This window comes from Danio rerio, chromosome 1 (assembly GCF_049306965.1).
Source record: "Danio rerio strain Tuebingen ecotype United States chromosome 1, GRCz12tu, whole genome shotgun sequence".
Lineage (NCBI taxonomy): Eukaryota > Metazoa > Chordata > Actinopteri > Cypriniformes > Danionidae > Danio > Danio rerio.
This window is the reverse complement of record NC_133176.1, coordinates 2597029-2621279: the sequence shown is the minus strand read 5'-3', so window position 1 is coordinate 2621279 and position 24251 is coordinate 2597029. Positions and strand designations below refer to the sequence as shown.

The 24251-nt window shown below is 37.9% G+C and overlaps 1 protein-coding gene across 5 annotated transcripts in view; it reads left to right on the top strand.

Moving 5' to 3' along the window:
- The window catches only part of si:ch211-132g1.3, a 69988-nt gene that overhangs the window by 44331 nt on the left and 1406 nt on the right, over positions 1 to 24251 (top strand). For 4 of the 5 annotated variants that reach the window (XM_073949297.1, XM_073949298.1, XM_073949296.1 and 1 more), the window contains 12 exons: positions 947 to 1219; positions 5316 to 5417; positions 6653 to 6685; positions 8754 to 8795; positions 9008 to 9040; positions 9825 to 9857; positions 12969 to 13004; positions 13216 to 13248; positions 13400 to 13435; positions 13623 to 13655; positions 16777 to 16812; positions 17025 to 17057. In XM_073949297.1, coding sequence (XP_073805398.1) covers positions 947 to 1219; positions 5316 to 5417; positions 6653 to 6685; positions 8754 to 8795; positions 9008 to 9040; positions 9825 to 9857; positions 12969 to 13004; positions 13216 to 13248; positions 13400 to 13435; positions 13623 to 13655; positions 16777 to 16812; positions 17025 to 17057 — 723 coding nt within the window. Of the gene's footprint in view, positions 1 to 946; positions 1220 to 5315; positions 5418 to 6652; positions 6686 to 8753; positions 8796 to 9007; positions 9041 to 9090; positions 9858 to 12968; positions 13005 to 13215; positions 13249 to 13399; positions 13436 to 13622; positions 13656 to 16776; positions 16813 to 17024; positions 17058 to 24251 lie in introns of all 5 variants that reach the window. The other variant, XR_012405224.1, reaches the window with a different exon arrangement.

Here is a 24251-nt window from a genome sequence, read left to right as displayed (position 1 = left end):
CCATAGAGTTTAGAGTTTACAGCGAACAACTGAAATAAAAAATAAACATTTTAATTAAGCATGGGATGATAACTGTTTTCAAGGTATACCACCGTTCTCACTGTATATGTAAAACTTTTTTTTTATGTTTGTTTTAAGTTTTTTATTACAACGGTATTTCCAGCTAAAATTATCTCCAAATATATCATTTTAAATTGTATTGAAATCTATGTTTTAGATACTAATGAAGACAGCCGAAGTCAATGATTTATTCGAATTCATTTTGAATTATTCAGCCTGTTTACTGCTCCAAAATATTTTAAAAGTTTCTCAAAATAAAATATATTGTGTTTAAAAGGGTAAAAAGTTTTAGTTTTTTACACAGACATGTAAAAAGAATCTCAGAACATCAGAATTTCAGAGCAGTAACCACAATACTGGCGAAGCAGTGGCGCAGTAGGTAGTGCTGTCGCCTCACAGCAAGAAGGTCGCTGGTTTGATCCTCGGCTCAGTTGGTGTTTCTGTGTGGAGTTTGCATGTTCTCCCTGCATTCACGTGCGTTTCCTCCGGGTGCTCCGGTTTCCCCCACAGTTCAAAAACATGCGGTACAGATGAATTGGGTAGGCTAAATTGTCCGTAGTGTATGAGTGTGTGTGTGAATATTTGCCAGAGATGGGTTGTGGCGACCCCGGATTAATAAAGGGACTAAGCCGACAAGAAAATGAATGAATGAACAAATAACTACAATACTGCAAAACTGTAATATTTTTATCCAAGGTTATCATACCATCGGAATCTTATACCAGCCCATGCTTAATTTTAATACTATGGTAGTACTTTTTTTGTTATGGTTTACACATAAGTACTATGGTATTAGCCTTTGCCTTTATCATTTCAAATGTTTACCCTGTGGACTAGATGTTTTTTAATTATTTAAAATTTAAATTAATTTGTTTATGTTTACCAGAGCGGGTGCCCAAACCTACGATAACAATAGAGAAATCTGCCGACTCAAAAGCTGCATATTTGACATGCAAGTATGATGAAAGCGTCACCATGGAGTTATCAATCATTTGGAAGAATTCTACTGGAGAAATTAAGACCTTGACGAGTAATGAGCGAAGTCAGTCCATCACAGTCCACAGCACTGGAAATCCAAAGAACTACTACACATGCACACTAGATAACATCGCAAGTCGTGCAACCAGTGATCCAGTCACTGAGGAACAGCTGTTTGAAGGTGAGACAGCAATTCACTACAAAAGCTAGATTCATTTTCACATTGGACTGATGCTGAGATGCTCCTTTCAATTCAGAAGTTGCACATAAAAAAGAGCTGTAATAAAATGCTTATCCTGTTTCATACTACAGACAGCTAAAATAGTCTTACAGCGTGTCTGCGGAGTCTTAAAATGTCTTTAAAAAGTCTTAAAGGGCCATGAAACCCCCTCGTTTCAGCAGGGTGTTTTCACACCTCTTCTTTGGAAAAAGTCAGAAAAGTGGGCGTGTCCAGCTCTGTTTAGGGGGGAGTGTCGGAGGAACTAAAGTGGGAGGTTGTGGGAGTGTCGATTTGGGCACGCGCGAGTTTCAGAGTCAAAATACACACACACACACACATACATACAGGAGAATGTGATGGTGTTTAACCTACATGGACATCTGTAGTCGAATTATTTGCCAAATGATTAAATGGTGGACTTTAACTGCAGTTTGGCTCTTTCATTCAGGGAATTCATTCATGCCCCTCGCGACACACGAGATATTTGATTTGAGGATCTGCTCTAAGCGTGTATTTTTCATGCAATGTTTGATACCGCACGGCGAATGAGAGAAAAAAACCCTCTGCATTTCCCAGAAACTTAGATGCACACGACAGGTAGTGTCAGAAAGCCGCGCGTGTTATTCCGGTCACTAAATGCGGTAAAAACCCTACACGAGGGTAAAGTTTGGTTGTGGTGCTAACGTGTTTACACTCTGTGCAATAGTTTGTTAGATACAAACAAACTGAATAAACAAAGAGCACTGGTCGCTCACTTACCAAATCTGTAGAGACAATCACCAGCAACTAGAGCCGCGTCTTTATTAAGAGAATACTACAAGCGAATCCAGATCTCAGCGTTTGCAGATGAGAACAGCTCTCAGGTAAACAATAATCCTCCTTAGACACGCAAGTTATTGTTGTGGAGCGTCGCGTACACTGTTAATCCACACGTGAGTCTGAGCTCTCACAGAGAGAAAATGAAAACGAAACTTCACTGCAGCAAACTATAAAAGCAACACTTCACGCTTGTTTTGCCAACACAACGTGGCGTCTCTGTCCTGAAAACACGGTGATAGTAATGAATATTAATGAAGTTGCACAATAGAGTGCGCTGATTGGTTTGACCCAAGCCTTACTCATGCATTAATGCAACACATTGTAAGACGTAATAAGACACACTCTGGCACAGACGCCCAGTCTGCACGCTGGAATACACACTATTATGTCATGAGCAGCTTCAAAAATTCATTTCAAACAGGAAGTACGAATTTGCTTAAAATAACGCAAAAACAACCAATTTACACTTTTTAGTGAAATATAGGTGTCCTAATAGTGTTTTTAGCAGTGTGGGACACATATACCACTGTCAACAGCTCAAAAAATGTGTTTTGGTGTTTCGTGACCCTTTAAAATGTTAGTAGAAGTAGGTATTAAATCATTTTTAACAGGTCTTAATTTTCCTTTGTCCATGTAAATCTACCCAGTTGGCCTGTCCAATCTCCAATAATTCATCTCGGTCCATCTCAGATCCAATTCACAACAGCTGTTAATACTCCAAATTAAATTGCCTAATCAGGGAGAGAAAACTACAAACAATTACACAATTCCTCATGATAATAACATAGCAATATATTCATTTACATATTTTTTTATTTACACAAAAATATATAAGTAAGGGGGAGCAAACACAATATTTATAATTAATTGTAAATTATAGTAATAACAGTAAATAATATTAGACTAGATATTCTTCAAGACACTTCTATACAGCTTAAAGTGACATTTAAAGGCTTCACTAGGTTAATAAGGTGAACTAGGCAGGTTAGGGTAATTAGGCAAGTCATTGTATAATGATGGTTTGTTCTGTAGATTATCAAAAAAATATTAGCTTAAAGGGGCTGATAATTTTGTCCCATAAATGGTTTTAAAAAAAATTAATAACTGCTTTTATTCTAGCCGAAATAAAACAAATAAGACTTTCTCCAGAAGAAAAAACACAGACAAACTGTGAAAATGTCCTTGCTCTGTTAAACATGCTCTGTTAAACAGAAATATTTGAAAAAGAAAATAAGAATCAAAAGGGGGCTAATAATTCTGACTTCAACTATATATATATATATATATATATATATATATATATATATATATATATATATATATATATACACATTATGTTGAATAGGAGTTATATATAGTGCATTCGAAAAGTATTAATAGCGCTTCACTTTTTCCACATATCTTTGTCACAGCCTTATTCCAAAATGAATTAAATTCTTTTATTTCATCAACATTCTACACACAATACCCCATAATGACAATGTGAACCAAGAGTTTTTGAAATTGTTGAAAATTTATTAAAAAAAAAAAAAAAAAACTCAAATCACATGTACATCAGTATTCACAGCCTTTGGCGCGAAGCTCTAAATTGGCTTTGGTACAGTGGAATCCACCAGTCAGGCCAGTATGGTAGAGTGGCCAGACTGAAGCCACTCTCCACCTGGAATTTGCCAGAAGGCATCTGAAGGACTCTCAGACCATAAGAAACTAAACTCTTTGCTCTGATGAGACTAAAATTGAACTCTTTAGAGTGAACGCCAGGCGTTACATTTAGAGAAAAGCAGGCAGAGCTCATCACCAGGCTAACAGCATCCCTACAGTGAAGCATGGTGGTGTTGGCATCATGCTGTGGGGATGCTTTTCAGCAGCAGGAACTGGAAGACTAGTCAGGATAGAGGGAAAGATGAATGCAGCAATGTACAGAGACATCCTGAATGTAGACCTGCTTCAGAGTGATTTTGACCTCAGACTGGGGAGACGGTTCATCTTCCAGCAGGACAATGACCCAAAGCACACTGTCAAAATATCAATGGAGTGGCTTCACAACAACCATCTCTGGAGAGATCTGAAAATGGCTGTACACTGTTACTTCCCATCCAGCATCCTGACAGAGCTTGAGAGGTACTGCAAAGAGGAATGGGCAAAAATTCCCAAAGACAGGTGTGCCAAGCTTGTGGCATCATATTCAGAAAGACTTGAGGCTGTAATCGCTGCCAAAGGTGCATCAACAAAGTTGACAAAAAGATTTTTCAGCTTTTTTATTTTTAATAAATTTTCAACAAATAACTGATGGTAGACAAATGGAGAACAGACAAAAAACAACAGACATTTACCTAATTGTAACACACTGAAAACGGATTTGCAATTTCACTGACACACAACACAACACAGAAATTCAAGTGTCCCATCCCAGGGCGTTGCATGTAGCATCTTGTCACCACTTTTATGCCATGGTAGCAGCGGCTGGATTGGAGACTGTGTGGTAACCTCAGGGGGGAACACGGCAAACAGCTGGGCAGTGGTAGCCAATCGTAGCTACTGTATGGGTGGAAGCGGGAGAAGAGCGAGCGAGTGAGAGAGAGAGAGAAAAAAGAGGGAGAGACTAGCGGAAAAAAAACTAATAGTAATCACGCAACACAGCAATGTACAGAAATGTAACAACTTACTATTTATTTAAAATTAATAATTCTTGTACCTCTCTGGTGTTATGTTGCTTGATGTTTTTGTTTATATTGCATGTGACAAATTGTTAATTAATTATTTACAGCTACATTTATGTAATATTAATTACATCTTAATTAATATTATTTGTTTTTAAAAAAACATTTGATTTCAACTCTATTAATTAACTAGTCAACTGAAAACTAATATCACCTTAGCTCTGTTTAATAAAACCATCTGGTTAAAGGAAGTTATCTTCCAGGTGTTGCACAAATGAAGTAGTGGTGCGCAACATGGTGTAAACCTAAAACTGAAATTGACTTATGGGTCCTTGCAAGATATATAAAACACAAAGGCAAATATTGTCTAAAAAATTTTTTAGATGTTCAAAATTAATGTTAAATAAAAAAAAATAAATGGTGGGAATATACATTTTCTGTTTGTGTTGAAGTTGCATCAGTAATTGAATCAAAACTCATTACAAGCTTGAAAGAACAACAAAGACAAGAGTTTAGAGATTTTAACAAGGTAATCTGTTATGTTTCATACAGTAAAAACGGTAATGTTCTTTTTTCAGAGGAATCAAGCAGCGGACCTTGGTGGATCATTTTTCCTTTCCTCATCCTTGGTGGTATTGGGGCCTGCTTTGGTCTATATTGCAAAAACGGGAGTGTCAAGAGTAAGTCTATTAAATGTCTTTTATCATTTAATTTAAGTGTTAAGTACATTCTCTTTGACTCTTTCAACCACTCACATAGAGACTGCACAAAGGCTGCATTAATTTATAAACTGTAATATTATCATTGAAAATATTATTTCAGTTTACATGAACTGTTTTTAATGTTGTTTTAATACGAGTGTATTTTCAAGTGTAATGTGAATCAAAGCTGAATTTTCTGCATCATTACTGTACTGCAGTATTCAGTGTCACATGATCCTTCTTAACTAATGTAATAATTTGCTTAACTTGAAGCATTTGTTGAAAGCGGTAGTGCTGCTTTATATACAGTTAAAGTCAGAATTAATAGCCTCCGTTTAGAGTAGGGGTGGGAATCACCACTATACAATATTATCATGATACAATATTATTGATTTAAATGTTGTGCAGTGCAAAGTAGTCTCATCAAGCAGACAAACTGAACAAAACTTTATTGAAAACCTGTCATAAATGCTTTATGCAATTTTCTGCGATAACACTATTTAGTAGACTGCAAATATATATATTTAAATTTTCAACCAAATATTAAAAAAAAAAAACATTCGGGATATATCAATGTGGGCGCCTAAGTGTCGATATAGTATTGCTGTGGAAATATAAAAAATAATTACTTTAATATATAGACTAAATACAGTAGGTCTACAAAATAATTATATATGTTGTTTGCAGGCAATTTATTTTAGCCCTACAATTACAGCATTAAACACATAATTTAAACCTAGTCCTATTACAGTTCACAATGTTAATAGTTAAAAAAAACCCTGGAACATATATTCTGAGCTAAGGGGAAACAGAGAGAGAGAATAACAAGTTGTTTTTCCTCATCATTATTGTGAGATATAACCTCAGATTTGCAATAATAAAGTCTAAATTTTTAATATAACATTTTAAATCTTTTAAATATAAAATCGCATTCATCTTTTTAATAAATTCTTTTATTCTATTCTACTTGTAAAAGGCTAACTTTTCTGTGTGCACATCGTGAATGTTTACAAACCGGTAATTTCACTATAGGGCTATGTCTGTCACACGGACCTCTGCTAATCTGCACAAACTGTGCAGAGTAATGGAGTTGGGATCTACTGCTCCATTTAATGCTAAGAATTATTACAACATGTACAATCAACAACAATTATTTTTTTAGTCCAATCATTTGACCAGTTTTAATTCCTTGTTTGTTTGTTTTTTTCCATCAGAGTTTGTTGATGAACATGTTCCATGTAAAAAAGGTATGTTTGTGTTTATTGGATTGATGTTTCCTGCAAAAATTAATGTAATGTCAGTAACACTGTACAATATTTATTATATACTGTCAGGGGCATAGATTTAGGGTGGACGCGTCCCCACCAATATCCACCAACCATTGAAATGTCCCTACTAATAATTTAATCCACTTAAAAAATAATCGCGCTGTCAACGTTAACTTAGACATGCAGAAAGGGTTAAATGACATTCTCTTCTTGAGTCCTCCCGCCCCCAAAACATATATGGACATTTTAATTAGCTGTGCCTTTCCCTGCTTGCATGTGAGGGAGTGTGGCTGCGTTTAGATACAAGTTGCGCCAAATGGATTGTTTTTTCCACGTGCAAGAATAAGGTGTGTTGGGTGACACACAAGCGAGGATGGTGGCAGCAAAAAAAAAAAGAAAAGAAAAGATAGTCATTAGGTTTTTTCAACAACAAGTGTAAGGCCGTACTCACACTAGGTATGTCCCCCCTCCCGTCTCCCCCTACGGCCCGCGCTCACACCACAATCGAGCCTCGGCACGCTTACGTCATCGCTGCTGTGCTGTTCAGTGAGAAGCGCTCTCTCACTCAGCAGCACAGTGGAGATTTCTCTAGTTATATCGCTTCAGTCGGTTTGATATGCAGTGACACGCAGTCAGATATTTCGCCAAACAGATCTGCCACTTTTGCCGCTCATAAACAATCATAAACAATCATAAACAATCATAAAGTGCTGCAGGAATGAGGAGGTCTGCTGAAGGTGCAGCTGTGGTGCAGTGAGGGGTTTGCATCTTTAATAAACTACGGCAGTTTGCGTTCACTGAACAGTAGATTAATTAATAAATCCATATGAAACAGTCCCTTAAAAGTCACTTTCAGTTTCGGGCTTTGCCGCGTTTTGCACTCACACACAAGCGTACCGTGCTAAAGCCCAAGTGATCCGCGCTCTGGCACACCTCTTCCAACCGGGCCAGGGCCGGCCAAGTGAACCGTACTTGAGCCCGATTCAGAGCACTCACACTTCTCAAACAATCCGGGAAACGGGCCTGGGCACGGTATGGATGGCATAGTGTGAGTACGCCCTAAGTCACATAAACGCAAGTTCGCTACTAAATGATTCCATCATGATAAGGCCGGTAATGCTTGTGTTTTTTCCCCGCTTTAACGCAGTCTATCGTTATACAGGATAATATAGTCTGTGAATAATATGCCCTGAAAACTAACTGCAGTATAAACAGCTAAATGTAAAAGTATATGATCCCGGCCAGTTCTTTAATCTCTCAGAGTAGCATGTCCAATTTCGGTTGAAACAGTTTGTCAGAAAAAATACAGCCTGTGTATAGGCATATATGAGACATGTTTCGTTTGCACTGTGGCTAAAATAAATGAAAGTCTTTATTAGTTAAGACCATGTTGAATTGGAAAGGCAATCGCATATTGCCAGGCAATTTTATGCTGTAAAAACCCCAAATAAAATGTATGATCTTGTTAAAAATAAATGTAATGTTTCTGTGATGTGCTGTTATTAATCTCTTAATGTTAATAAGTGTTTTCATAATAGAAATCTGTTTTTCATTCTTACCTGTGCAATATTTCTTTACAAGGCTTAAAAATACAGATTTTATTCAAGTTCAGTGTGTTAAACTGTCAATTTATTTCTTATAATTGTAAATTGTACAAGCTATTATATTTTAGAATTAATGTGATTTATTAGAAGTATAAGTAAGTGACACTGAACCATTCCACATGAAATGGATACATTTTTTTAAAGGAGGTGAAGATTTTGATAAAGAAAATGTAAAGCAACACGATAGAAAGATGAAAATTTCCTATATATTTCTCAAATGTTCTGCAAATATCTAGGATGTTTTACTAGTCATGTTAACCGTAATTCTCACTGCTTCTCCTGAAACCCATTTAGAAACTCATTTTTCATTAGAAGCTCTTAAACAGAGTATTACAACAGACTTTCTTTTGACTTCCTCAAAAGCTAATTATGTAAAGGTGGTTTATATGAACTTTATCCACAAGAAATGGCTAATCATGTATTTTGTTTATTTCTTTTAAAAGATCAAGGTAAAAAAGATGGTGAATCAGCGGGAAATGACCCTGGTAGGAAGATGCAATTTCTTGTATATCTCACAAATATTTTACAAATATCTAGGATGTTTTACTAGTGACGTTAACCATATTTTTCACTGCTTCTCCTGAAAGCCAGTTATTATTTCATAAACCATTAGTAGCTCTTAAACAACATTTCACAACAGACTATTTTTTTTTGGCACCGTGTCATGAACTTGTTCATCTCAAATTTCTCTCTTTAGCGAGCTCAACTCCCCTGAAAAACCAAACTCAAGGTATGGTTTGTTTGTTTTGTTTGTTTGTTTGTTTGTTTGTCTGAATTCAGTCTAAGCAGGGTGAATCTGCCTTCAGCCACTATGCCCCTCGCTGCTGGAATCAGCTTCCAGAAATGATCAGATGTGCTCCAACATTAGGCACATTCAAATCAAGACTGAAAACACATCTGTTTAGCTGTGCCTTTACTGAATGAGCACTGTGCTGCGTCCGACAGATCGCACTATTATGTTTTTCGTTTTCTTTTTCATTCTTTTATAACCTATTTTAACTCATTTTAATTTGTTTTTATCTGTTTTTAATATTTTTTATTGTCTGCATTTTATTTTCCTAAACTTGTCTTTTTTATTCCTGTTTATGTAAAGCACTTTGAATTGCCACTGTGTATGAAATGTGCTATATAAATAAACTTGCCTTGCCTTGCCTTGAATTGTTTTAAAAATCCCTCATAAACTAATTATGTAAAGGTGGTTTATATGAACTTTATCCACAAGAAATTGACAAAGTCATGTATTTTGTTTATTTCTTTTAAAAGATGAAGGTAAAAAAGATGTTGAAGCAGCGGGAAATGACCCTTGTAGGAAGATGCTATTTCTTGTATATCTCACAAGTATTTTACAAATATCTAGGATGTTTTACAAGTAAAGTCAACCATATTTTTCACTGCTTCTCCTGAAAGCCAGTTATTATTTCATAAACCATTAGTAGCACTTAAACAACATTTTGCAGCAGACTTTGTTTTTAAGCAGTGTAGTAAACCCCTTTATCTCAAATTTCTCTCTTTAGCAAACTCAACTCTCCAGGGAAACCAAACTCAAGGTATGTTTTTTTTTTATTGTTTGTTTGTCTGAATTATCATTTGCATAAAAGTCAATATTGTAAAATAATATTTTTCAACATGTTCTTAAACGATGAAGCACAATTTTGTGTAATTTCAGACTCTTCTCTGTAAATACTAGTTAGTTGTTGCATGTTGAAGTTCATTTATAACAGCCTTGCAGCAGATATTTGATATAATGACAGTTGTTAGTAGGGCTGTAACGATACACCAAACCCACAATTCGGTTCGTATCACAATTTTCTTTCGTGGGGGGTGAAAAAAAAGATTTTTAAAACTATAATTTTTAATTAAATAACATTTTTTAAAATCTTTATAAACTGAACACCAAAGAACAATATTAACTATGCAAATGATTAACAATATAAATGGCCATATATAAAATAAATAAATAGCCAAAGCTATAACACTTCTGTTGTAACAAAACACTGTTGAAAAACAAACAGAACTAAACTCCATTGTGGAGATGATTCGAGCATGTTGAAAACTCTTCTTCAATCAAGTTCTCTTACATTTAAAGTGTAAATTAAATGGCTACTGTTTCACACTGAGGTAACTGAGGCTTAATGCCTGTGCTGCAAACCACAAATCAAGTGAGCATTAAACAAATAAACAACCTATTTCTTTTAAGAAAACCAAACTCGTTTGATTTAAGGAAGTTGAAAATTCTACCTCAGAAACACCATCATGCCAACATTGCGGTGAAAAAACGTGACAACTTTCCTTACTCTGCCGAGGAGTCGGGACATCTGGTGAATGCCCATCCCTCTCTGCGCAGCCAGATTAACAGAGTAAGCAAAGCATCGTATATGCAGTGAAAATCTTTCCACTTTGACAGCATTGGCAATGTTTCTGCCGTTGTCTGTTGTCAAGCGTGGATAAGTTGGTTTTGTTTTCAATTCCTGACACATTCAGACGGTCCGCTCAGCGCGAGCCCTCCCGGCTAAACGCATAATGCTCGTAATGTCAAGTAAAAAAAAAAGGAAACACACTTTAGATTTTTTTAGGGTAAGAGATTTTTCTATAACTGAATGTGTCAGGAATCTCGAAAACAAGACCAACTTAACCGCGCTCTGTTGTCACGGGAACGGGGACGTTTGATATGAGCTAAATTGATTTCTGGATGGTGCTGTAGGATATGCATCTGCATGTTGGTTGTGTTGCCTGTCACTTGGTGAAGCGTCTTAAAGGACTTATGGCAAATTGCCATACTTTATGTCCACCGGGTAGCTGAAATGTTGACATACTGCTGACTTAAATGAGGAGGGAGGGTCCACAAACTCTGGGTTGGTTGCCATGTTTCCTCACAATCTTCACATTCCATCAAAAGCCCTCCTAATTTTTTAAAACTACTTTCAGGATTTACAAGACAAATATTAGCAAAAATGCTGATTTTATTGCATGAGCGGTTTTAGTCCCAGACACAGAATTTATGGGAGGAAATTATTTAATTAATCATGCAGATTGAATCAATTGTCAGCATACTGGTATTTGTTCAATCCAAGAAAAAAAAACAAATAACACAATTTTTCTGACATTTTGTGATTGTTGTAGTAGGAGTTAAAAAAAGATCATTTTTTGTGATCTTGTTAAATTAAATGTAAGGTCTCTGTGATGTACTGTTAATAATCTCGTAATGTTAATAGGTGTTTCTCATGATAGAAATCAAATCAAATCACGTTAATTGTCACATCATCAGCAGCACGTGTGCTATAATGAGTGAAAAGCTTAGGTGCTGGCTCCAGACAGTACAAAATACACACATCGCAAATACAACGACAGTGCAAATACAACGACAGTGCAAAGTACAACAGCATACTCCCAAAAAAACAGGACAATGTTAAGTTGATAGCGATATATACAATGAATAGGTGTCCACAATAGTTGTAGGCAGTATTGTTTCCAATTTATTTTTCATTCTTTCTTACCTTTGCAATATTTCTTTACAATGCTAAAAAATACAGATTTTATTCAAGTTCAGTGTGTTAACCTGTGTCAATTTATTTCTTAAAATGGTAAATTGTGCAAGCTATTATATTTTAGAATTAATGTAATTTATTAAGTCTGGCTTATACTTCTGCGTCAATAGATCGCTGTGACCCACGGCGCATGCAACGCGCGTAGCTGTGCATTTACACTTCTGCGCGCTGTCTCTGTTGGTCTGCAATAACACTTCCGAAACGCTAGTTGGCAGTGAGGTGTAAATGTTCCTCTGTGTCGAGTTTTTTTGCTAGTGTTTTGTTTTTTCTGAACGCTTCCTTAATGTACAAGTGGCTCAAAGTCGCTCATTTTGAGGAAGGAGCCGGCAGACGTGCAACAAGCTTAAACATGTAAAACACAAAACCAAGTAAACTTAAAATTTAGTAAACACAAAACAAAACTTTCCATCCGGAGCTCCTTCACGGGACTCCACACTTGTAAACAGTCGCTCCATCAGGCTCGCGCGGCTCTCGGTCCCACCCACACTCGTCAGAGCTACCAAGCCCACCAATTACAGAGCTTGGACTACGCGCCGTTGCGATGTGTAGTTGCATTTTTTGAGAGGTGCGCATCAGCTTGCGCATGCGCTTGACGCAGAAGTATAAATCAGCCTTTAAAGCAGGGGTCACCAATCTCGGTCCTGGAGGGCCGGTGTCCCTGCAGGGTTTAGCTCCATCTTGCCTCGACACATCTGCCTGGATGTTTCAAGTATACCCAGTAAGACCTTGATTAGCTTGTTCAGGTGTGTTTGATTAGGGCTAGAGCTAAAATCTGCAGGACACCGGCCCTCCAGGAACAAGTTTGGTGACCCCTGCTTTGTCAACAGGATAATTTCTCTAAAGGAACAGGATAGAAAGATGCAATTTCCTATATATTTCTCAAATGTTCTGCAAATATCTAGGACGTTTTACTAGTCAAGTTAACCACAATTCTTACTGCTTTTGAAACCCATTTAGAAACTAATTTTTCATTAGAAGCTCTTAAACAGCATTTTACAACAGACTTTTTTTTTAACTCCCTCAAAAGATAATCATGTAAAGGTGGTTTATATTATCTTTATCCACAAGAAATGGATATTCATGTATTTTGTTTATTTCTTTTAAAAAATAAAGGTGAAAACAACGCTGGCGGAGCTGAAGATGGATATGGTAGGAAGATGCAATTTCTTATATATCTGACAAATATTTTACAAATATCTAGGATGTTTTACTAGTGACGTTAACCATATTTTTCACTGCTTCTCCTGAAAGCCAGTTATTATTTCATAAACCATTAGTAGCTCTTAAACAACATTTCACAACAGACAATTTTTTTTGGCACTGTGTAATGAACTTGTTCATCTCAAATTTCTCTCTTCAGTTAATATATCTGAACTGAAAAACCACACTCAAGGTATGGTTTGTTTGTTTGTTTTTTTGTTAGTTTGTCTGAATTGTTTTAAAAATCCCTCATAAACTAATCATGTAAACGTGGTTTATATTAACTTTATCCAAAAGAAATTGACAAAGTCATGTATTTTGTTTATTTCTTTTAAAAAATGAAGGTGAAAACAACGCTGGCGGAGGTGAAAATGACCATGGTAGGAAGATGCTATTTCTTATATATCTCACAAATATTTTACAAATATCTAGGATGTTTTACTAGTGACGTTAACCATAATTCTCACTGCTTTCATAAACCATTAGTAGCTCTTAAACAACATTTTACAGCAGACTTTGTTTTTAAGCAGTGTAGTAAACCCCTTTATCTCAAATTTCTCTCTTTAGCAAACTCAACTCTCCAGGGAAACCAAACTCAAGGTATGTTTTTTTTTATTGTTTGTTTGTCTGAATTATCATTTGCATTAAAGTCATTATTATAAAATAATATTTTTCAACATTTTCTTAAACAATGAAGCACAATTTTGTGTAATTTCAGACTCTTCTCTGTAAATACTAGTTAGTTGTTTCATGTTGAAGTTCATTTATAACAGCCTTGCAGCAGATATTTGATATAATGACAGTTGTTAGTAGGGCTGTAACGATACACCAAACCCACAATTCGGTTCGTATCACAATTGTCTTTTGTGGGGGGTGAAAAAAAAGATTTTTAAAACAATTTTTTTATTTAAATAACATTTTTTAAGATCTTTATAAACTGAACACCAAAGAACAATATTAACTATGCAAATGATTCACAATATAAATCGCCATATATAAAATAAATAAATAGCCAAAGCTATAACACTTCTGTTGTAACTAAACTCCATTGTGGAGATGATTCGAGCATGTTGAAAATTCTTCTTCAATCAAGTTCTCTTACATTTAAAGTGTAAATTAAATGGCTACTGTTTCACACTGAGGTAACTGAGGCTTAATGCCTGTGCTGCAAACCACAAATCAAGTGAGCATTAAACAAATAAACAACCTATTTCTTTTAAGAAAACCAAACTCGTTTGATTTAAGGAAGTTGAAAGTTCTACCTCAAAAACACCATCATGCCAACATTGCGGTGAAAAAACGTGACAACTTTCCTTACTCTGCCAAGAGTCGGGACATCTGGTGAATGCCCATCCCTCTCTGCGCAGCCAGATTAACAGAGTAAGCAAAGCATCGTATATGCAGTGGAAATCCTTCCGCTTTGACAGCATTGGCAATGTTTCTGCCGTTGTCTGTTGTCAAGCGTGGATAAGTTGGTTTTGTTTTCAATTCCTGACACATTCAGACGGTCCGCTCAGCGCGAGCCCTCCCGGCTAAACGCATAATGTGAGGGCTTAAACAGGGCAGTGCTCGTAATGTCGAGCGAAAAAAAAGAAAAAGACAGCTGTGAAACATAACCAGCTTTGTTTTCTTGTAGGAAACACACTTTAGATTTTGTTATGTAAGAGATTTTTCTATAACTGAATGTGTCAGGAATCTCGAAAACAAGACCAACTTAACCGCGCTCTGTTGTCACGGGAACGGGGACGTTTGATATGAGCTAAATTGATTTCTGGATGGTGCTGTAGGATATGCATCTGCATGTTGGTTGTGTTGCCTGTCACTTGGTGAAGCGTCTTAAAGGACTTATGGCAAATTGCCATACTTTATGTCCACCGGGTAGCTGAAATGTTGACATACTGCTGACTTAAATGAGGAGGGAGGGTCCACAAACTCTGGGTTGGTTGCCATGTTTCCTCACAATCTTCACATTCCATCAAAAGCCCTCCTAATTTTTTAAAACTACTTTCAGGATTTACAAGACAAATATTAGCAAAAATGCTGATTTTATTGCATGAGCGGTTTTAGTCCCAGACACAGAATTTATGGGAGGAAATTATTTAATTAATCATGCAGATTGAATCAATTGTCAGCATACTGGTATTTGTTCAATCCAAGAAAAAAAAACAAATAACACAATTTTTCTGACATTTTATGATTGTTGCAGTAGGAGTTAAAAAAAGATCATTTTTTGTGATCTTGTTAAATTAAATGTAAGGTCTCTGTGATGTACTGTTAATAATCTCGTAATGTTAATAGGTGTTTCTCATGGATCACGTTTATTGTCACATCATCAGCAGCACGTGTGCTATGATGAGTGAAAAGCTTAGGTGCTGGCTCCAGACGGTACAAAATACATACAGTGCATATACAACGATCGTGCAATATACAGACAGTGCAAATACAACAGCATACTCCCAAAAAAACAGGACAATGTTAAATTGATAGCGATATATACAATGAATAGGTGTCCACAATAGTTGTAGGCAGTATTGTTTCCAATTTATTTTTCATTCTTACCTTTGCAATATTTCTTTACAAGGCTTAAAAATACAGATTTTATTCAAGTTCAGTGTGTTAACCTGTGTCAATTTATTTCTTAAAATTGTAAATTGTGCAAGCTATTATATTTTAGAATTAATGTAATTTATTAAGTCTGGCTTATACTTCTGCGTCAATAGATCGCTGTGACACACGGCGCATGCAACGCGCGTAGCTGTGCATTTACACTTCTGCGCGCTGTCTCTGTTGGTCTGCAATAACACTTCCGAAACGCTAGTTGGCAGTGAGGTGTAAATGTTCCTCTGTGTCGAGTTTTTTTGCTAGTGTTTTGTTTTTTCTGAACGCTTCCTTAATGTACAAGTGGCTCAAAGTCGCTCATTTTGAGGAAGGAGCCGGCAGACGTGCAACAAGCTTAAACATGTAAAACACAAAACCAAGTAAACTTAAAATTTAGTAAACACAAAACAAAACTTTCCATCCGGAGCTCCTTCACGGGACTCCACACTTGTAAACAGTCGCTCCATCAGGCTCGCGCGGCTCTCGGTCCCACCCACACTCGTCAGAGCTACCAAGCCCACCAATTACAGAGCTTGGACTACGCGCCGTTGCGACGTGTAGTTGCATTTTTTGAGAGGTGCGCATCAGCTTGCGCATGCGCTTGACGCAGAAGTATAAATCAGCCTTTAAAGCAGGGGTCACCAATCTCGGTCCTGGAGGGCCGGTGTCCCTGCAGGGTTTAGCTCCATCTTGCCTCGACACATCTGCCTGGATGTTTCAAGTATACCCAGTAAGACCTTGATTAGCTTGTTCAGGTGTGTTTGATTAGGGTTGAAGCTAAAATCTGCAGGACACCGGCCCTCCAGGAACAAGTTTGGTGACCCCTGCTTTGTCAACAGGATAATTTCTCTAAAGGAACAGGATAGAAAGATGCAATTTCCTATATATTTCTCAAATGTTCTGCAAATATCTAGGACGTTTTACTAGTCAAGTTAACCACAATTCTTACTGCTTTTGAAACCTGTTTAGAAACTCATTTTTCATTAGAAGCTCTTAAACAGCATTTTACAACAGACTTTTTTTAACTCCCTCAAAAAATAATCATGTAAAGGTGGTTTATATGAACTTTATCCACAAGAAATGGCTAATCATGTATTTTGTTTATTTCTTTTAAAAAATGAAGGTAAAAACAACTTTGGCGGAGCTGAAGATGGATATGGTAAGAAGATGCAATTTCTTGTATATCTCACAAATATTTTACAAATATCTAGGATGTTTTACTAGTGACAATAACCATAATTCTCACTGCTTCTCCTGAAAGCCAGTTATTATTTCATAAACCATTAGTAGCTCTTAAACAACATTTCACAACAGACAATTTTTTTTTGGCACCGTGTAATGAACTTGTTCATCTCAAATTTCTCTCTTCAGATACCACAATTGTCCTGGAAAACCAAAGTCAAGGTATGTTTTTTGTTAGTTTGTTTGTTAGTTTGTCTGAATTATCATTTGCATTAAAGTCATTATTATAAAATAATATTTTTCAACATTTTCTTAAACAATGAAGCACAATTTTGTGTAATTTCAGACTCTTCTCTGTAAATACTAGTTAGTTGTTGCATGTTGAAGTTCATTTATAACAGCCTTGCAGCAGATATTTGATATAATGACAGTTGTTAGTAGGGCTGTAACGATACACCAAATCCACAATTCGGTTCGTATCACAATTTTCTTTCGTGGGGGGTGAAAAAAAAGATTTTTTAAACTATATTTTTTATTTAAATAACATTTTTTAAAATCTTTATAAACTGAACACCAAAGAACAATATTAACTATGCAAATGATTAACAATATAAATGGCCATATATAAAATAAATAAATAGCCAAAGCTATAACACTTCTGTTGTAACAAAACACTGTTGAAAAACAAACAGAACTAAACTCCATTGTGGAGATGATTCGAGCATGTTGAAAACTCTTCTTCAATCAAGTTCTCTTACATTTAAAGTGTAAATTAAATGGCTACTGTTTCACACTGAGGTAACTGAGGCTTAATGCCTGTGCTGCAAACCACAAATCAAGTGAGCATTAAACAAATAAACAACCTATTTCTTTTAAGAAAACCAAACTCGTTTGATTTAAGGAAGTTGAAAATTCTACCTCAAAAACACCATCATGCCAACATTGCGGTGAAAAAACGTGACAACTTTCCTTACTCTGCCAAGAGTCGGGACATCTGGTGAATGCCCATCCCTCTCTGCGCAGCCAGATTAACAGAGTAAGCAAAGCATCGTATATGCAGTGGAAATCCTTGCATCTGCATGTTAGTTGTGTTGCCTGTCACTTAGTGAAGCGTCTTAAAGGACTTATGGCAAATTGTGTGGGTCTTGTCGACTACTCGATTGCCATACTTTGTCCACCGGGTAGCTGAAATGTTGACCTACTGCTGACTTAAATGAGGAGGGAGGGTCCACAAACTCTGGGTTGGTTGCCATGTTTCTGTCACAAAGTTCAAAGAAGACGTGGAGACCCAAATGCAAGCGACAATTTATTAAACTTAGGAGGGACACAGAACAAAGAGAAGCTGGCTGGCTGGAAGTCAGGTGTTCACAAGAGGAAGATGAAGGAACAAATAGTTCTCCGTCTGCAGGGCGGACAAAGTTCATCGGGGAGATCTTCAATCTCCGTCAACAGAGCGAATCAACAGTTCATCGGGGAGAACTTCAATCTCCGTCAACAGAGCGAATCTAAAGTTCATCGGAGAAAACTTCAACCAGCGAACAACCAGCGAACTCAACGAGGAGAGCCTGACAAAGACACAGAGACAAGTGAGGACAACGAACTGACAAGGTGAGACAGGAACGCTGAACATTTATAGCCACAGTAATGCGCTCCCCCACCTGGAGGAGGGTCTGTCTGGCCCTGTTCCAGGTGCGGCGGCACCTCTGGACAAAGGCGTGAACGGAGGGGACCGCGACTTCGGATTCCAGACTGGGAAAAACTGGTGGCTGGTAACCTAGACTACACTGAAACGGAGAGAGGCCCGTAGCCGACACTGGTAACGAATTATGTGCGTACTCCACCCACGAAAGTTGCTGACTCCAAGAGGATGGATTCTGCGAGACCAAACATCGCAATGTGCGCTCAAGATCCTGATTGGCTCTCTCGGTCTGACCGTTACTCTGGGGATGAAACCCAGAAGAAAGACTAACAGTAGCCCCCAATAAACGACAGAATTCTCTCCAGAATTTAGAGACAAACTGAGGCCCCCTGTCAGAAACCACGTCTGTCGGGAGGCCATGAATGCGAAAGACGTGATCAATGACCGCAACTGCTGTCTCTCTGGCTGAAGGTAATTTGGGCAAAGGGGCAAAATGAGCAGCCTTCGAGAACCTGTCCACCACGGTTAAAACCACCGTGTTGCCGTTAGAGAATGGAAGACCCGTAACAAAATCTAGCGAGATGTGTGACCAGGGTCTCGAAGGCACTGACAGCGGTTGAAGGAGTCCAGCAGGCGGGCGATTGGAAGACTTAGAAGCTGCACAGACAGAGCAAGCCAAAACAAAATCGCGCACATCACGAGCCATTACTGGCCACCAGAATCTTTGTTTGATAACAAATAATGTGCGACTCACCCCCGGATGACAGGCTACTTTGGAGGAATGACCCCACCGGATAACGTCGGACCGTAGATCCTCTGGCACAAATAATCGACTCGGCGGGCATCCGATCGGAGGTGTTACCCCATCCAGGGCTGTGCGAACCCGCGACTCGATTTCCCAAGAAATATTCGCCACAAAAACCCTCTGCGGAAGCACCGGATCTGGAGATGACGTAGGATCCGAGCGATCAAAAAGACGAGATAACGCATCAGGTTTGATGTTCTTAGAACCTGGTCTGTACGATATTGAAAAATTAAATCATCCGAAAAATAATGCCCACCGAGCCTGCCTAGAGTTTAGTCTTTTGGCAGATTTGATGTACTCAAGATTTTTATGATCGGTCCAAACGATAAAAGGCACCCCAGAATAGGGCTGCACGATATATCGTTTCAGCATCGAAATCGCGATGTGGGCATCCGCGATAGTCACATCGCAGGAGGGTGCGATGCAAAAAAAAAATAAAAAATTATATATATATTATGGGTGGAGCCGAACCGGAATACGGTATTCGGAAAAGCAGGAATAGCCTGTTTTTATGAATACTTATTTCAAACAATACTTGATAAATTATTTGTATTTGGGAACAAGAAAAACATTTATTATATCAAAAAGCTGCGTTTCCTCATGAGACCGCACTGCATGCCCGCGTGAGTGAGTGAGTTAGTGAGTGAGACGTTCAGGAGTCGGTGGGCGGGGTGGGGCCGGGGTAAGGAGACTGAGCAGGCTGCTTCTCTATACAGCAACAGAGAAGGCTTGGCAGAGCGAAAAATAATTTTCTGCATTACTATTTTTGTTTATTTTATCATACTAAAATAACACGTGACAGAAGTTCACTCAAAAGTGAAAGTTCTTTCTGTTATTTACTAACACTCCCGTCATTCCTACTACTTTCAGAACATAAATTTAGATATTTTACCATATGAAAATGCAATGCAGTTATGAAAATTGAGAAATTAAAGCAATACAGAGATCTGGTCCCCGCGTCAGGTCAGGGTGCACCTAACCTTAAAAACACAGACGCGGTGGAGGCGCACTAAACTCACACGGGAAAGAACTGGGCATTCAATTCATGTTTTTGTTAAATGATTCTTTAAATACAGCTCTTTTGATCTCTAAAGGGGAAAAAAGCAAAAGAAATTTATCGTTAAATTAATTTTAGCAAAGACGCAACTGCCTGTCATTTTCACATTTTTTTTTCAGTTAGGGATTTGGTCTATTAGAGTAACCTAATAAAATTGTTTTGTTGAACATTGTCGTCTACACAATAATCGATATTATAATTTATTATATACATTAGCTATTATTAAAACTAAACTATACAATTGATAAAACAAAACCCTTTTTAATGTTTGCTTTCATTTTGACACTGCTAACAGTTGTAATAAGAAACATCACATTATGCAGAAGCATGCAGTCTCAAGTTAAAAACACCTTTTGAGTTTAAAGATGATCAGCCTGCCAAGTCAAGTTTACAGTGTCATAAATGAAATGGGTAGCATGAGTAAAGGGGATTTGCCCAGCACACAACCTCATGCGCTGCAGGTAAGCTGAATGATAATCTTTAAAAATATATAGGCTATGCAATACAAAACTTTAAACATTTATTTATTTTTTAATGAAAAGAAAAGAAATCAGGAGAGTAAAATATAATTTAAACCACTGGTCTGGCGCTGATACTTTATTGTTTGTATCCAGAAGAAGGGGAAAAAAGCAGATGAAAACCTGGCTGGGGAGACGGTGATAACATATCAGTTCATCAGCAAAGATCACGACATCATTGTGATGCGCTTATCATACAACGCAGTTCATGTTTATAATCATTAATATTAACTAGTATTAATTCTCTCTCTAGACTTAGTTTTAGGGCTTGTTCTTGTCGGCGCAATATAGCCTCCGCTTATTGCACGTACGAATCCGATTGTGAAGAATGATTAAGCGCTTGCATTTTTTATTGCATCCTTTTCGCAAGTTATTCATTTGTTTTGTTTTTTAAGTGGTGCGAACATTATTTACTGGCAAAAATGTTCCTCGATCTCGTAGGCCTACATCAACAAATAATGTAGCCTACTTAAGTTAATTTACCTTTTATGTAAAAATTAAGGAATAACCGAATTTAATGTTAATAAATAAAACATCCGTATAAACGTACATGTTTATTTTTGAACTTTCGTTAATAAAATAACACAAAACTGTTTATAAATATTGTAGTTAAATATTACATTACTTTAACTGTTTGAAACTGTATAATAATAACAATTAAACGTTACATTTTTAAGAACTTAACAAAAATTCTAAATGGCACTTTACTAATCAGTGTAATAATAATATAAATATTAATAATTATACGTAAAAAGAAAATGTTAACCTAGTAACAATATAAGTCAGATGTTTAAAAAAACAGCGTAGTTTCTCTCCACCTTTTGTAGTCATATTTTAAATTATTTGCCAGAAAAACTAACATGTTGACTTTGTCCGGTTTAAGTGAAGAATGGGGTTATAATGTTTCCAGCAATACACTGTTAGACGGTGTGCTTGTAGCGAAAAATGCACAGACAGGCTACTTTTTCACAACCATGCGATAGAGGGCTTCTGCTTCTGTTCCGCTGCCCGCATTTCTCGCAACGCAGGTTTCTCTACTCTGCGGAGCGGCGCGTTCTTAAGTAGTTACCAAATAGCCTATGCTCAATTTCTCGTCAATGTCTTCCATTTATCACTTTCTCTTTTGTATCTGGCCATTTTTGCAAATGCCTCTGCCATGCCTGGCTGAGCTGGGCTTCTGCGTTTAGAAGACAGGAGTTGATTAAGCCTACATGGCTTTTTTTCCCTCGCCGTCAATCGCCACTAGCTTGCATGGTTCGGGACCCGTGGATCTGCGTATCGATGGATTTGCTCCTCAGTGTTTGGACTCTCAGCACTCAGCAGTGAATATTAAAACACACTTTACTTAAAACCCCCATACAAAAAGCTTAATCCAAACTGATTCGTTCACCTTTCTAGTTCGGCACGAATCCAAAATGTTCCCAGATGTAAGAGTTCGTTTTCTAACAAGATTCATGGTTGAACTTGCTGAATCGCGCCTAATGTTATATTCTAACAGATATGTAATACTTGGCAACATAACAGTAATTTGTGTTTTAAAGTGCGTGACGTCACGTACTACGGCCGGTGGCAATGGACAACCGAGGTGGCAATGACCACCGCGGTGACGCAGTTGTCATGGTGACGTCACAGCCCTAGTTTTAAGTAAATATATATATATATATATATATATAAAATATCGCAATATATATCGCAGAGGAAAAAAATATCGCAATGTCAATTTTTTCCAATATCGTGCAGCCCTACCCCAGAACCTTCTAACCAATGTCGCCACTCCTCCAACACAAGCTTGACGGCCAGCAACTCTCGATTACCAATGTCGTAATTTCTTTCAGCAGCAGATAAATGATGTGAGAAATACGCGCAGGGATGAATCTTGCCGTCCAAGGCAGAGCGCTGGGACAGGATGGCTCCGACCCCGACCTCGGACGCATCGACCTCCACCACAAACTGCCGAGAAGGATCAGGGGCTATGAGAATCGGGGCTGAAACAAAGCAACCCTTCAGTTTGGAAAATGCAGCTTCGGCTGCGTTAGACCACCTGAACGGAGTTTTGGAGCAGGTCAAATTAGTCAAAGGTGCGGCGAGCTGGCTGAAATTGTGAATAAAACGCCGGTAAAAATTGGCAAAGCCCAGGAACCTCTGCAGGGCCTTACGGGAATCTGGGGTTGGCCAATTTACCACAGCCTGAATCTTCTCTGGATCCATGCGCATCCCCTCGACCGACACGATATGCCCCAAAAACTGAACCGACTGTGCATGAAAAACGCATTTCTCCGCCTTGACATAAAGCCCATTCTCTAACAGCCTCTGCAACACTCGCCTGACGTGCTGAACGTTTTCCTGGAGAGAGTGAGAAAAAATCAGAATGTCATCCAGGTAGACATAGATAAACTGATCTATCATATCTCTCAACACATCATTGACGAGTGCCTGGAAAACCGCCGGAGCGTTAGAAAGGCCGAAGGGCAGAACGCAGTACTCAAAATGCCCTCTAGGGGTGTTAAATGCGGTCTTCCACTCATCCCCGGGTCTTATGCGAACCAAATGATAAGCATTGCAGAGATCTAATTTTGTGTAAAAGTTCGCCCCCTGCAGGCGCTCGAAGGCTGAAGACATCAACGGCAAAGGATACGTATTCTTAACCGTGATACTGTTCAGCCCTCGATAGTCAATGCATGGACGAAGAGAACCATCCTTCTTTTTCACAAAAAAAAATCACGCCCCCGCCGGTGAAGAAGACGGGCAGATGATCTTGGCTGCTAGAGAATCAGAAATATATTTCTCCATAGCCTCCCTCTCTGGAACAGACAGCGAATATAACTTGCCTTTAGGCGGAGACGTACCTGGCAATAAGTCTATAGCACAGTCATAGGGACGGTGAGGAGGTAGAGAAGCAGCCCGAGACTTACTGAACACTCTCTTCAGGTCATGGTACTCACGGGGCACGTTTGATAAATCCACCTGCTCCTCCTGAAACACAGAACAAGGAACATTAGAACAAACAGACAATAAACAAGATTCATGACAGCTCTCACTCCAAGAAAAAACTGCATTATGCCCCCAATTAATGTGAGGTTTATGTAACACTATTCATGGATGTCCCAGAATGACAGAAGTATCAATGGTGTCTGTGAGAAAAAATGTAATGAGTTCTGTGTGATTCCCCGAAGTAATGAGTTTTATGGGAGCAGTAATGTGTGTGATGGTAGGAAGGGACAGTCCACTAAGAGCATGCACCGCTATAGGTGAAGAAAGAGGAGAAACAGGGATGTTCAGACTGTTAGCTAATTTAGCATCAATAAAGTTCCCCTCGGCTCCGGAATCGATGAGGGCGTGGCATGTGTGAGAAATGGAATTAAAACACAGTTTGATGGATAAGGAAGTCATATTAGGA